The 14,185-nt window shown below is 43.7% G+C and overlaps 2 protein-coding genes across 6 annotated transcripts; one reads left to right on the forward strand and one right to left on the reverse strand.

Annotated features, from left to right (window-relative positions):
• The first annotated feature begins 6,938 nt into the window (after positions 1 to 6,938).
• LOC129188240 (general transcription factor II-I repeat domain-containing protein 2-like) lies at positions 6,939 to 10,477 on the forward strand. Of its 3 annotated transcripts, XM_054788485.1 has the most exons (3): positions 6,939 to 7,733; positions 7,941 to 8,132; positions 9,524 to 10,477. In XM_054788485.1, the coding sequence occupies exons 1-3, from the start codon at positions 7,514 to 7,516 to the stop codon at positions 9,808 to 9,810; spliced, it is 699 nt and encodes a 232-aa protein (XP_054644460.1). In that variant the 5' UTR covers positions 6,939 to 7,513; the 3' UTR covers positions 9,811 to 10,477. The 3 variants fall into 3 exon arrangements, with proteins under 3 accessions (XP_054644460.1, XP_054644458.1, XP_054644461.1); XM_054788483.1 differs by having other exon boundaries at positions 6,939 to 8,132; XM_054788486.1 differs by lacking the exon at positions 9,524 to 10,477 and adding an exon at positions 8,243 to 9,014 and having other exon boundaries at positions 6,939 to 8,132.
• A 1,429-nt stretch (positions 10,478 to 11,906) lies between these two features.
• cdca9 (cell division cycle associated 9) lies at positions 11,907 to 13,965 on the reverse strand. 3 transcript variants are annotated; one of them, XM_054788488.1, is made up of 10 exons: positions 13,685 to 13,965; positions 13,469 to 13,600; positions 13,355 to 13,398; positions 13,224 to 13,275; positions 13,061 to 13,128; positions 12,635 to 12,696; positions 12,492 to 12,551; positions 12,261 to 12,339; positions 12,101 to 12,187; positions 11,907 to 12,022 (listed from the first exon to the last, which is right to left on the reverse strand). In XM_054788488.1, exons 1-10 carry the CDS (start codon positions 13,794 to 13,796, stop codon positions 11,957 to 11,959), a joined length of 762 nt encoding a protein of 253 aa, XP_054644463.1. In that variant the 5' UTR covers positions 13,797 to 13,965; the 3' UTR covers positions 11,907 to 11,956. The 3 variants fall into 3 exon arrangements, with proteins under 3 accessions (XP_054644463.1, XP_054644462.1, XP_054644464.1); XM_054788487.1 differs by having other exon boundaries at positions 13,224 to 13,281; XM_054788489.1 differs by lacking the exons at positions 13,061 to 13,128; positions 13,224 to 13,275.
• Positions 13,966 to 14,185: the final 220 nt, after the last annotated feature.

The following is a 14,185-nucleotide window of genomic DNA, read 5'->3' on the forward strand; positions in this document are numbered from 1 at the left end:
TGATTCCTCCTTAGTGCGCAACTTTTTTCTTAGTGAAAGAGTGTAAAAGGTGATGTTTCGCTGGAGGAGTTCAGTTGTCTGGCTGTACAACTCGGCTTCGGAATACATTTTTTTGTATTCTACCTGGAACCTGCCTTCAGTGCCTCATTTTGGCCTTTGAATTTGATTCAACCTGCAACAGTTAGAAACGTTTTCATCTGCCAAAAACAGCTCAGCCGTCAGGACTTTGCTCTTGGACTTGATTCCTCTTCTTAAACAAAACTTCTAGTTTCTTCCAGAGGAAACTTTAATTTGGACTTCTGTCAATCATGAAGAAAATTACGGCTATTTCTACAAAAAGGAATAACTCAAAAAGAGACATAGGAGACGGTGCGAGAGCAGGCCGAGACGCTGTCAGCTGGGTCCTCGTGCCGAGTCTTGGCAGCCTGGCTATGACGCCCCATCAACTGGCGAGTTCCAGCCAGGAGGGGAAAAAGCCAAAATCCCAGCCGGAACCAGTGGACACTTTTGACCAGACACAATGGCCTCCAAAATTTATGGAACCTCTTTATCTGCAGATTCTTGGTGTCTGGGCACAGTGATTCCTTCCAAGTGGTGATTTAAGGGCCAACGTTTAAATTACGTAAAATTAATGATCAGTAATTCACTATAACATGAATGGAGTAAAAATAAAATTACACTGGGGTCGGTTTCACATAGAATTCAATCTGCATGCTGCTTGCTTCTTTTCCTTCTTTCACTTTTTTCTGATTTTCACTTGCATGTGAATGTCTTCTGCTTTTATTTATTTGCTTTCTGCATGACCTTATCCTATTCAGAAACTGCTTTAGAACAGAGAAGTGGGTCTGCGTAGGGGGAGTAAGGAGTTGTGTTGAAGGTTATATTGATGGACAACTAGCTGTGTGTTTACGAGTGGACTATTTAGTTCAGGGGTCTGAAACTCACGGCCCGCGGGCCATTTGCGGCCCACCAAATTGTATCTTACGGCCCGCGACTGGACATCAAAGAGTAGTGTAACTGCAGCCCACAACATCCGGGCAAGCTCAGTGTTACTTACATACTTACAGGGGCAAGTAAACGCCTACACTGAACTAACAGTGGTGTTATCACATGGCTGTGAATTGTATCGTATCGTGAGGTACCCTGAGATTCCCAGCCCTACTCCCAATACTTGATGCGGCCCAGCCTCACCCAGACTCTACTTGGCCCCCAGTGAAATTGAGTTTGAGACCCCTGATTTAGTGGTATTGGTATTGTAAAGTTGAACAGTTGGAATAAAGTAAGTTGACAAGACCCTTTTGACATGAAGTTGTATGACATCCCCATCAGCAGTGTAGTGCATCCGTAGTGACTTACCCCCCACTTGGTTCTAGTAACCCAGTTCTGGTCAGATATCGGTGATGAGGAACATATTGTAGTTCCAGATCCCACTTAAGTAAAGAGTTTGGCTTCTCAAAACAACATGCATTCACAAGAGTCATACATTTGCATTACTTTCTCTCCGTTCGTATCAATGCGCGCTATCGCCTGTCCGTTGTTGTGTGTGTGATGAAGATGGCTCTGTGGAACACATACGTAAACATTGGGCCTCATTCACGAACATCTTCTTAAAAGTCTTTTTAAGAAATGTACTTAAGAAGGCGCGGGTTGGAAACTGCGCCACATTCACAACACGTTCTTAAGTAGGGATAATCGTTCGCACCGGTGTTCTTAGGTTGATGAACGCCAACGGGGATGCACGTGCACGTGAGGCCTAATTTGCATAGGTCGCCGCCTATTATTTTCTATATAAGGTCAAAAATGTGCCGTGCACAACAGGCAGCTGGAGGCGGAGATGGCAACGCGCAAGGGCAAGACTGAGGAGCAGCTGGACAACAAACGAAAGAAAAACTTCAATTCTACTGAAATAGAGGTGCTTTTACAAGGAGTGAGCGAACACAAGACCACCTTATTTTCACGTGTATCCACCGGTCATCAGGCCATCCAAAAAGAGTCGGCATGGAGCACCATTGCAGGAAACATAAATGCCGTTTCCACGGAGAAACGCACCACCGCAGACGTAAAAAAGAAGTGGTTTGACTAAAATCAGAGTAAAAAAAAGAAGATTGCACTGCACCAGAGGGATCTGGAGGAAACGGGAGGTGGGCCATCAATCAGTGCAGGCCCCTCACAGGTGGATGAGAGAATCATCGCCATCATCGGGGAGACATCCGTCAGTGGGGTTCCAAACACCCAGGCCCTGGATACGGATGGGTCGGACTCAGGCCCGAACCCCGACACGAGCCAGGACTCCGACACAAGTGTCTGCTTCCTCCCGTCACCCCAGAATCATCTCTGATGCTGTACTGGACAATCTAGAACAAATAGCACACTCACTTTCTCAAATTGCCACGACACTCCAAACCATTTCGGAAACTCTACAAAATATTTACACAATCATGATGGAAAAATAAAGTCAAAATACATAGTTTGTGTGTGACAATTTATTTTTTTCTGTGGTTACATTTGATTGATTAGACGCTGCCTAATTAATACAGCAGCCCCGTGCTCTGGCTCAAGACGTGGCTGGGGGCGCATGTCGTTATCTGGGGGTGCTCGTGCGCAATAGGAACACCACGTGGCTTGCACGCACTTTCCCAGCATGCATGTACAAGTCAAAATGATCTACCTCTTTCTATAAAACATATAAATATGTTATATATCCAAAATGTAACCAGTAAACTCTGAAATTCTATTGTAAATATGAATGATTAGTATTTCACATTTCAAAGTTTACAGGTATTAAAAGTAGTTGCTGTCATAATTCACTTCAATATGGAAATAAAGATAATAATAATAATAATAATAATAATAATAATGATAATAAACATAACTCCTAAATAGTTGTGTACCTGAGTACTGGTAATATGTCAAATTGGCTTTGTAACGTTCATTAGGGCACACTGTTCATGTATTACATCCAGTTAGCATTTGCTATCAAACATTAGCCGTATACAAGAATTTAAAATGATGATGCAAAAGACAATGCAGCCAAAGTCAAGGCAACATATTGAAAAGGTTTCACCAATGGGCACATTTTTTATTTCATCATGAAATAATAGTTTAAGAAGCCAACGTGTAGAAAACACTGATTTCTGTAGGAGAGTTCATGACGCCAAGCAAAGCCAGTAAACAATACACTTTTTTTCTACGTAACTAGCCGCTACAAGTGAACAGATAACTTTAGTTACAGATATAGACATCTTACTGCAGAGTTCGTTCATCCATAATCACAATAATGAAGATGAAAGTTGCATCTTCCTGTGTAGCTTGAAACGCTGCAGGGGAGCAAGCGCGAATCAGGAGGGGAGCTTAATGTCATCTGACTGATGTCATATGACAACTACAAAGTGACTTTTACGCCAACGACCCAAATTACCTTGGCGATCTACCGGTAGCTCGTGCCTGCTTTATTGTTTCTGACAGTCTATGCAGAAAGTCTTTGGCCATGCCAACCCATTGTTGCAGTGGCTGTCCGAGTGGCTGGTCTCAGACCATTTTGGATGTGAAGATGCTGGATTGGCGTGGTCACGAAGTGGGAGCGAAGGGAGAAGGAAGTTGGAGCTGTACGATGCAACCCGGCAGAGCTTGTGATTAAAGTTATAAGGAGTTACTAGGCCTGCTTATTCTACACCACCCACAGAACAAATTGGCGACAAGGATGAGCGCTTCAGTACCGTGCCCACCGGCTTCTCTTCCACATGTGGGTGAGCCGCCTATTCCTTTTGAAACATGGAAGAAGATGTTTAGCAATTACATGCTAGTCATCAATGCTACGGGAGACGCATGGCCAGATGCTAGAAGGCGTGCTGTATTGCTACACTGCCGAGGCACGGAAGGACGACGCCTTTTCTACACCTTACCGGATCAAGGAGATACTACCGAAGCAGCAATGGCCGCATTAGAAAAACATTTTGTGCCGAAAGTCAACGTCGTGGCCTGCAGACACACTTTTAGACAACGTGTTCAGCGCATAGATGAGACAGCGACACAGTACGTGGCTGCACTAAGGACACTGGCAGCACCATGTGGATTTGGAACGATGGAAGGAGAGATGATAAGAGATCAGCTCATCTCAGTCCTGTAAGGGACAAATTGCTGCTAGAAGATGATCTGACTTTGGACACGGCGCTGGCTATTGCAACTCAAGTCGAGGCTGCAGTCAAGAATGCTACACTGCTCACAGCTAACAGACACATCCCCTTAGCGCCAGTACAGGCAGTCGGACCGTCCCGCTTCGCTTTTCAAAGGAAAAGAGGCACATTCCCTACCAAGCCTACTGCATATGACCGTCAAGAGCATGCTACAAATTCTAACAAACAGCTACGCAAGTGCTTCAGATGCGGATCCAACAAACACTTGGCTAATGACAGAAACTGCCCAGCTGCTACAGTACAGTGCAATAAATGTGGGAAAAAAAATGTTGCCAAGGTATGCAAATTAAGCGCAAGATCTGTAAATCAAATACAAGAAGTAGTGGTGCCCAAGTTAGCAGTACTCTGTGTTGATGATGGTAAACATTTGATAAACTCACCTGTACAGTAAATGTGGAGGCACCTAAAGGAAATGCACATTCACTTGAGCTACGAGTATACACTGGAGCTTCTGTGTCCATTTTGCCCGAGTCCATATATGAGAAGTACTTTGACAACTGCACACTTGATGAACCTACAGTCAAGTTGGTCACTTATGCCATGGATCACATACCTGTCCTTGGTTGCCTACAAGCAGAAACTACCATTCCTGAACAAGGCAAAATCGTACCAACAACTTTCTACATAGTAAAGGCTGGATCACCTTGACTAGGCTTGGATCTGATTAAAACCCTCCAGATCAGCATTATAGGAGGCAAAGTAATCTACAGTAAAGGAGGTGATACTATGAAACCTGCTTGTGAAGCACATGGGGCAGTGCACAATGTCGACTCTGTTCCAAGAGGTTTCGGCAGAACTAAACCGTCTACTCCAAGCAGGCATCATTGAAAGGATTGATGCTTCTGAATGGGTGAGTCCTCTTGTCATGGGAAGGAAACGCAAAGGAGGACTGCACCTATGTGTTGACCTCTGTGAACCAAAAAATGTGTCACTACAGACTGCTACCCACTTCCTCATATGGAGGACCTGTTTGCAGAACTGGCTGGTGCTACACATTACAGTCAAATAGACTTGAGCTCAGCTTACCACCAGTTACCGTTGCATCCAGAAAGTCGTAAGCTAACTGCTTTCATAACACACGATGGCTTGTTCCAGTTCACACGAGTTCCCTTTGGCCTTGCATCTGCACCATCTGCTTTCCAAAAAATGATGCAGACCACCCTGAAAGACTTGGAGTCCAGAATTACCTGGATGACATCATAGTCTATGGAGCTTCAAAGGAGGAACACGATCAGCGTCTACAAGCCGTCCTTAAGTGCTTAAGTGATGCGGGACTACAAATCAACTTCAGCAAAAGCTCATTTGGCCAGAGCCACATGACCTTCCTGGGACATGTCATTTCCAAAGAGGGCTTACGCCCTACCACAGAGCACCTTACTGCCATCGCTGAAGCACCTGCACCGAAAGACATGCCAGCACTTCGTTCATTCTTGGGCTTTAACTTCCTGGTTCAGCAAGTTTATTCCTAACTTTGCTACAGTAATTGAACCCCTGTGACAATTACTCAGAACTAGCCCACAAGCTGAACTTCACTGGAATGATTCTACAAATGAAAGCTTCACCAAACTGAAACGAATGCTACTGGACAGTCCTGCACTTGTTGTGTATGATCCTAGGCTGCCTACAGTCATTACAACAGACGCTTCTGATTACGGCTTAGGTCGTGTCCTAACACAGATTCACTCTGACAATGCTGAGCGCATTGTGGCTTATTAGCACCTTAGCACATTAGCACCTGCTGAAAGGAAATACTCCACCACAGAAAAAGAGGCCCTTGCATGTCTGTGGGCTGTCGAGAGATGGAGAACTTACGTCTGGGGACGTAGATTCTGAACTGATCATCAGGCCCTGACTACGCTTCCTAACACAAAAGGTATGAACAGAGCAGGAATCAGGATTGCAAGCTGGTCAGCTAGGTTGATGTGTTTCCAATATGATACAGAGTACCGTCCCAGGAATCAAAATGTCCTGGCAGATTGCCTCTCACGTGTTCCCCTACAGAACATTCCAGTGACTGAACCTGAGCAGGACTTGCTTGTTGAGATAGCCGAAATATCCTCAACTGTCTTTGCACTACCGCTTGCTGACTTTAAAGCTGAGTCGGAGGACTGCTCCGAACTCAAACTACTGCGACAGGTTATTCAGTCTAAATGGCCAAAACCAAAAAAGTCTCGTCCCATTGAGTTACAGCCCTACTTCTTAATGAGACATGAACTTGGAGTTGATTCCCCTCTGATTTTCCGTGGCACACGGGTGGTTGTCACCAAGTCAGTCCGTGAGCGTATAGTACAACTGGCACATGAGGGTCACCAAGGCATAGTGCGCACCAAGCAACGCCTTAGAGAGCTTTACTGGTGGCCAAACATGGACAACCTAGTTCACACTGTCATTTCTCATCTCATGCCTAGTATGCCAGTCATGTGATAAAACTGCCAAAGCCTCACCAACGTGGTGCCCGCGGGCACCAGGTCGCCCGCAAGGACCACTTAAGTCGCCCGCAGGCCTGTTCTAAAATTAGCTCAAATAACCACAAGTATGTATCACTATCATGTATCCATTTATTTTATTTTGATTTTATTTTTGCTAATCTTGATTAAATCACACTTACATGTGAACTGGAAATGACAATATATTAATTAATTTATTTTTTTAAAGTAATTAATATAAATGAACTCTGACCTACTGTAGTTCAAGTGTCAGTATTGTGCGCAGGCCCAAAACGTAGCATTTGTGGAGCAGCAAAAAAAACGATGATTGAGCCCAAAAAAGATGGCAGAAAAAAGAAAGAAAACCTATCATTTTCACGATGAATGGGTACCACTGAGAAAGGAGCCTGCGTGTGTCTCATTTGCAGGGCGACTGTAGCGATTGCGACGCGACACAATGTGGAGAGACATTTCACAACTTGCCACACAAGCTACCATGCTAACTACCCGCCGGGCGCCGCACTACGACCACAAAAAGCTTGCGATTAAAGGCAGCTCTGAGTAAACAGCAATCTTTTTTTTAAGAGAAAAGCTCCCGGAAAGCAACCGAAGCCTCATTAAGAGCTACGCAATTCTTGATGAAGAAAAAGAAGGCATTTTCAGATGGGGCTGTTGTCAAAGAAGCAATGATGATAATTGCTAAAACTGTGCTTGAAGACGAGAAGTACGGAACCGATGTAATCTCCACTCTCTCTGATGTTCAACTGGGTGCATCGACAATGGTAAGAAGAGTGTCGGCGATGTCCGCGAACTTGATCTGGTGATCTGGCGAGGTGCAGGTGGTTCAGCATCCAGTGTGACGAGTCGGTGGACAGCAGCAGTACAGCACAGCTGATGATCTTCATCGGGATGTCGTCTGATGATTTCTCTACCAAAGGAGAACTTCTGACACTACTACCCTTAAAGACAACTACCAGGGGAGTTGACATCTATAACGCGGTGAAGGAGTTTTTAGTGGAGAAAAATGTGCCGCTGGAAAAGCTGGTGTCTGTGACTGCGGATGGAGCTCCTGCTATGATCGGCCGACACGCAGGATTCATTGCTCACTGTAAAGGTGACACAGATTTCCCAAACTTTCTGCATTACCACTGCATCATCCACCAGCAGTCGTTATGTGCAAAAGTGATCGGATTTGAACACGTGATGACTCCCGTTGTAAAGATCATAAACAGCATCCGTTCCAAAGCTAAACAGCACAGAATATTCAAGGTACTATTGGAGGAGCTGTCAGCTGAATATGGTGACCTGCTGCTACACACAGAAATCCGATGGCTCAGCAGGGGACGGATTCTGCATCGTTTTTGGTCACTTTTGGGTGAAATCAAAGAGTTCATGCAGTCCAGAGGGGAAGACACCTCGCTGCTGGAGGACACTGACTGGACCCTTGACCTTGCATTTTTAACGGACATTACTGAGAAACTGAACAGCTTGAACCGTGAGTTGCAAGGCAAAGGTAAGACTGTTGCTGATATGATAAGTGCTTAAAATGCATTTAAAGCCAAGATGAGCATTTTCTCTGTGCATTTAAAGAGAAAAAAGGTCCTGCACTTTCCCTCTGTGCAGGTGGTGCTGAAAGACAATACTTCTGCATCTGAGGCTTTTGACAAAGTTGCAGAAAAATACTCTGAGGTCATAGAAAAACTTGAAGAGTTTGAGAACAGGTTTTGTGACCTGGGTCAGCTTGAGCCATGCGTGTCATTCATTTCCAATCCTTTCATGAATGTGGACATGTCAAGCATTGCTGAGAAGTTAAGTGCAACGTTCAGGCTTGATGCTGGACAGATGGAGCTTGAAATTGCAACATTGCAAAACGACCTCCATCTCAAAGCCTATCAGGGTGCACCAAACTTTTGGGGCCTTGTTGACACTGAAAAGTACAGTGGTGTATGCACAGCAGCTTTGAAGCAAGCCTGTTTGGTTCAACCTGTCTTTGTGAATCAGCCTTTTCTGACATGCACTTCATCAAGAACAAACACAGAACACGCCTCACTGATGCACATCTGCAGGACTCACTCAGAGTTGCAATGTCAAGTTACACACCAGAGTACAACACACTGGTGGAGAGCATGCAATGCCAGGCTTCCCACTAACTGACAAAGAAACCAGATTTGGTGTCCAGTTCAAAATGTGTCATTCATGATTTGTTAAATGTGTTGTTTAATGTGTTTAAATGTGTAAAATGTAACATTTGATAGCACAACTGTTAAGTGGTTTTTTTTAGGCTGGTGCAGGGTGTTTGTTAAAAATGTTAAAAATTCTGCAGAGGTACATAGTGATTTTTGTAGAAGTGATGATTTGAAAATGTTCAATTTGAAAAACACTGAAACTTCAAAATATAGAAATAAAGTGCTGCATATTGATATGAATTTATTCCTATCTTGTTACCATTGTTGATATTTTTGTGAGAAATCATTAACATAATCAGTGTCTTCACATCGCTAAATACCATTAATTATTAATAATAACATAATTAAAGCTAAATTGAGCAAAATGGCTCTTTCAGAAATGTGTATCAAACTGGTAGCCCTTTGCCTTAATCAGCACCCAGGAAGTAGCCCTCGGTTTCAAAAAGGTTGGTGAACCCTGCTGTAGAGTTTCCAGAAGGCCCCTTTCAACATGTGGCTGTGGACATCGTCCGTCCTTTTGAGCGTGGACCATGTGACTGCAGATTTGCCATTACTCTGGTCGATTACTTCAGCAAATGGCCAGAAGTAGCCTTCACTTCAAATGCAACTACGACTACAGTCCTGACCTTTCTTTCATCAGTTTTTGCTCGTGAAGGTAATCCCTGTGCTATTACAACTGATAACGGTCCACAACAGTTCACTTCTTCTGACTTTACAGACTTCCTGAAAGAAAGAGGAATCAAGCACATCAGAACGAGCGGGTACCATCCACAAGCAAACAGATGTGTTGAAAGATTCAACAGAGTGCTCAAGGACTGTATTCAAGGAGCACAAGCAGCTCAGAAATCTCGGAAGCCAACAGTAACCGTCATGCTCCAAAGCTATAGAGCTACGCCCCATGCCACAACCAACGAGTCTCCTTTCCAGCTTCTCAGAGGAAGACCTATGCGAACCAAGCTTCACATACTGCCAGACCGTGACCACTCAGGGAATACAAGAAACTGAGATCCAGAGTAGCTCGACCACAAATTGAAAGTAAGAGTTATACGGACAAGAAGAGAGGTGCTACACCCCAAGCTTACAGTTGGTGATAAGGTGCGTATCTGCAAGCCTTTTCATGTGGGAAAAGGAGAGAGACAGTACACCGATCCTGTGTCCGTTCAACAACAAACTGGATTCAGCACCTTCATCTTGAGTGACGGGAAAAGATGGAATGCCTCACACCTTTCTCGCTGCCCGGAGAGAGCAGAGGAACCCCCACAAGCTGGTACTGCTAAGGAAAATGCTGGCTTGACAGACACCTTAGTAAGCCGCACCGCTCCCTGACAACAGTTACTTAAGTTACTTAAAGTTGAATACTCATTAAAGTAATGCGCTTGTTTTATTTACAGGATTTATTGCAGCTAGTCAAGTAATATTGTGAAAGAACTGGAAGCTCTGTTACAGTGGTTGAGATGTGAATTACTTACAGTTGCACTATTGCTAAGTGTTGTTCTAAATGTGAATAGAGGATGCAATGGTTGACTAATGGGGGAGATGTGTTTGCATATACAGTATACATATAATTATACTGTTACATGTTGACCAGTAGGGGGCACTGTGGGACTGCGAATGGGACCAACAGAGAGTGAGTGAGTGGGAGCGAAGGGAGAAGGAAGTTGGAGCTGTACGATGCAACCGGCAGAGCTTGTGATTAAAGTTATAAAGAGTTATTAGGCCTGCTTATTCTACACCACTGTGGCTGCTGGATAAAACCGCACATTTTGTAGAGGCCTTTTATTGCGGCCAGCCTAATAACCATGATCTCTAATCAGCATCTTGATATGCCACAGATGTGAGTTGGATCTTGGCAAAGGAGAAGTGCTCATTAACACGGATTTTTGAACAATATTAGAAGGGATTGGGCCTTTTGTGAACATAGCAAACGTTTGAGATCTTTTGAGTTCAGCTCATGAAAGATGGAGCAAAACCAAAAGTGCCGAATTTATATTTTTGTTGTGTTTTACTAGTGTGAGCAAGCTAGCAATATCAGAATAAAATAAAGATAAAAGAAAGAACCTGTCTCTTCAGTGCTAATGAAATGTTTTGGCACATGAAGTGCGTGCTAACAACCTGTCAAAGGATCTCTGAAATAGTCTGCCTTCCTACGTCACCTCGGACCCGAGAATAAGTGCAAATATAATTGCTAGCAATATTTAAATATAAAAATGGTCCCAGCATCCTTTGATCTTTTCAGTATGTGACCCTCTGTGGAAAAAGTCTGGACACCTTTTTGAAACTAAAATGGAACTAGCATAAATAATTTACCCTAACAAATTCGATATGAAATGATTTGAACCATATAAGCCCTGAATATCTTATCTCCTTGGACAACAGCCCACGTGTATTTAGTTTTGGTAACTGTACACAAACTACACTCTTGAGGACTGGATGTCCACTTGTGATAAGGTTTGTAAGCCTTTTAAGACGTTCTCTGCACAAGATAGACCCATAACGGGTGTGATGCTTGGTCATCACCGCAAGAGGGCGCTGTGAGCCCACTGTAGCATCAAGCAGAAAAGACAACACACTGGGGAAATAGTTACCAGTGCCAAAAAAAGGACAATAGTGGCCTCTCCATGGAAACAGACACACAAACACACACACACATTATGGCCAAGTCAAAGATCCTCTATCACAGGAATGCTGCTGCTGTGAAGGACTGACTGAAAAAATGCTAGTCAAAGATCTCTATATGACGGTACCACCAGTGACGTGTGGTAAGGGAGGACACCCGTCTTCATGGAAAATAAAATTGTACATTTTTCCACTGATGTGTTGTAAATTTTATATCCCCTCTAAAAAGTGCAATCCCACCAACTGGGTTGTGTGGAGCATGCCTGTTGCAGTTCATCATGTGGCAAATACGTTGGCAGGAAAATGGACTATACGCCATACCTTTCTACAGCCTGTGTCACGTCTTTAATGCAAGTGTGTGACCACATTCTTTTTGATCAGACAATAAGCTGCAGAGAAGAGGGAATAGGTGTGAATTTGTGCCTCACCGCACGTCACCGAGTAACACTGCTGTTCTGAAAGACCTACTGCAAACACGCCCATCGTGTGTTTATAAATTATCTTTATTATTAAAACATCCATGAAAACAAAACAGTCAGAGGCTACTGCAGTGTGGTACAGAGTGGCAGCGGCTTCTCTCGGACACATACTCCATCAGTCTCTGTGGTATTGTAAGAGGCGAAGACTTACCAATAGCAATAATTATTTTAAAAATAAAAAAAGACAAGATGGTACCAACCGACAGCTTTTCCACCTGGCACCACGCCACATCATCCAGCAAGTCCAAGTTGATTTTATCCTTGTTCTCCTCAGAAAAGCAGACCGCCTAGCATCAAATAGACAAACATACGTCAATCTCTAACAAGGAGAATGAGGTCTTATGGCCATTTAATAAGCACCTGTCCTAGTGCTGTGGTTACAGTGATGTGTGCCGCAGATCCAGCCACTGAACAGTGCAAATCCCCCATGGAGACAGACCTGGACAGTCATTAAAAACAAACAAACATTCTAAAATGTTGATTCTCAAGCTGTGGTATCACACGTGGTGCAATCGCTCCATCTAGTGATATCAGGAACACCATACATACTTAAAAACAATCAAATTAAAACGACAATTAAATTAGACATACCTAAGTTTACGTTTGGCGGTCAGGACCTCATCACTGGGCTTGGTCACACTGCCTTGGGTTCTTTCAAGGCAGGTAGAGGAATACATGCGAACGTGTGAAGCAACAATTACCATAAACACATCACCTCTCGACGCAAGGCTTACCCAAGAGTTCCTGTGCTGCTGCTGCCAACCAACGGCTTGGGTCTCTTGGATCCTTTGCCCCGCTGCAACAACAAAGACCATAATGCACATATCCAAATGTCACGAGGATAATTTAGATGCATTTAATTCCCTAATGTTTCAAATAAGTCACATAGGGATGCTACAGCGCTGGATTTTACATATTTTCCTCCTTGCCACCATCAAAAAAAGCTTAGGGGATACTTGGCAGGAAAGAAACATATTCCAAAAGGTGGTACTCGAACCTCTGCTGTGTGGGACTGTATGACTAATCTGCTGCAAAAAAATATTACTCTCAAGTTGGGAACTGAACTCGCGGGCTGGTCTGATGTCATTTCGAACCCGGATTGTGCCTGTGCACCATCAGTAGAATAGCCCTGCTCTGTCCGCTTGACACACCGACTTTACCTTGGATGTCTTGCCTGACTTCTTCTGAGACAAACGGGACTGAACAGACACAGGATCAGTTAATTTTCCTGCCACCAAAGCAAAAACCACAGCTGATTACATATTTGCCTCAGTGAAGTGTTTGTGGATGAAAATTAAGTCAGAGTCAGTGTAAAAATGGAACCTCTTTTGCTGGACGCCTTCCTGAGAGGCTGGTGCATCTCAGGAGTTTCATGCTGGAACTCAAGATGAGGATTAAGCTGCTATTACTTACACATGCCACAAGATGGCGACACACTTTAAAACTCAACTCACCCGGAAGTCGCTAGAGACCACCTTACCGGCTGAGAGTTCTTCCTCTAAAAATGAGCAAAACAGCTTAAAAACCACCTTTAACTAGCACCAATAAGAACACGTATTAGTGGTTACCGCGTATTAAGTCCCCCATAAGCGTATTTTGCAACGAGGGTGGCATCTTCAGCAGCTCTATTTCGAAGACTTTATCGATTGTTGCCAACATGTTCTCTAGTCGACTGTCCAGTTCATTGAGACGCCTTTGTGCTGCATGGAAAACAAACAAAACTCCAAACAGTATGTATACATAAAAACGGCAGAAATAATATTCAATATCATGATTTTCCCGACCTTCTTCCTCAAATTGCTGAATAAAGAGAGCAAGTTTTCTGTTTCGTAGCTCCTTGTTGAGCCGCTCCTGATTTTGTGCATTTCCGGTGTTTCTTGTGCGCTTAGGAGGCATTTTGCCTTCTGTCTTCTCCACAAAGTTTAACCTCAAATGCTCCAGAAATACGTTTTAAATACACACCTGTATACACACCTGTATAATACCCAAGGACACTAGAGTTAAATGGAACTGCCATTCACCACAAATGAAGGCAACAGAGTGTAGTACGCTATGGCGCAGAAAGTCCGCCATGACGGTAAAAAAGAGAGGTGGGCAGGGCTGGACGGAAAATAGCGTACAATGTATTTACTAGCTCTGAGCTGAGTATAAAATAAAGTTACACACTGTGCGTACACTTTGATCAAATGGATGAATGTTATTTACTGAACACAATGCATTTACGTGTATATATAAATGTGTAAGAATCCATTATACTGCAGAAATATGACCTACATTTAGATGTC

Source organism: Dunckerocampus dactyliophorus, chromosome 9 (genome assembly GCF_027744805.1).
Source record: "Dunckerocampus dactyliophorus isolate RoL2022-P2 chromosome 9, RoL_Ddac_1.1, whole genome shotgun sequence".
NCBI lineage: Eukaryota > Metazoa > Chordata > Actinopteri > Syngnathiformes > Syngnathidae > Dunckerocampus > Dunckerocampus dactyliophorus.

What these genes read in the sequence shown, in the direction of transcription:
- LOC129188240 (XM_054788483.1), top strand. Translation starts at nt 7,514, where the DNA reads ATGATCTTCATCGGGATGTCGTCTGATGATTTCTCTACCAAAGGAGAA. An exon ending in CCGTGAGTTGCAAGGCAAAG is followed by an intron (nt 8,133 to 9,523) that starts GTAAGACTGTTG and finishes CTGACTTTACAG; the next exon opens with ACTTCCTGAAAGAAAGAGGA.
- cdca9 (XM_054788487.1), bottom strand. Translation starts at nt 13,796, where the DNA reads ATGCCTCCTAAGCGCACAAGAAACACCGGAAATGCACAAAATCAGGAG. An exon ending in AGTCAGGCAAGACATCCAAG is followed by an intron (nt 12,697 to 13,060) that starts GTAAAGTCGGTG and finishes TTGTTGTTGCAG; the next exon opens with CGGGGCAAAGGATCCAAGAG. An exon ending in AGCAGCACAGGAACTCTTGG is followed by an intron (nt 12,552 to 12,634) that starts GTAAGCCTTGCG and finishes CTGCCTTGAAAG; the next exon opens with AACCCAAGGCAGTGTGACCA.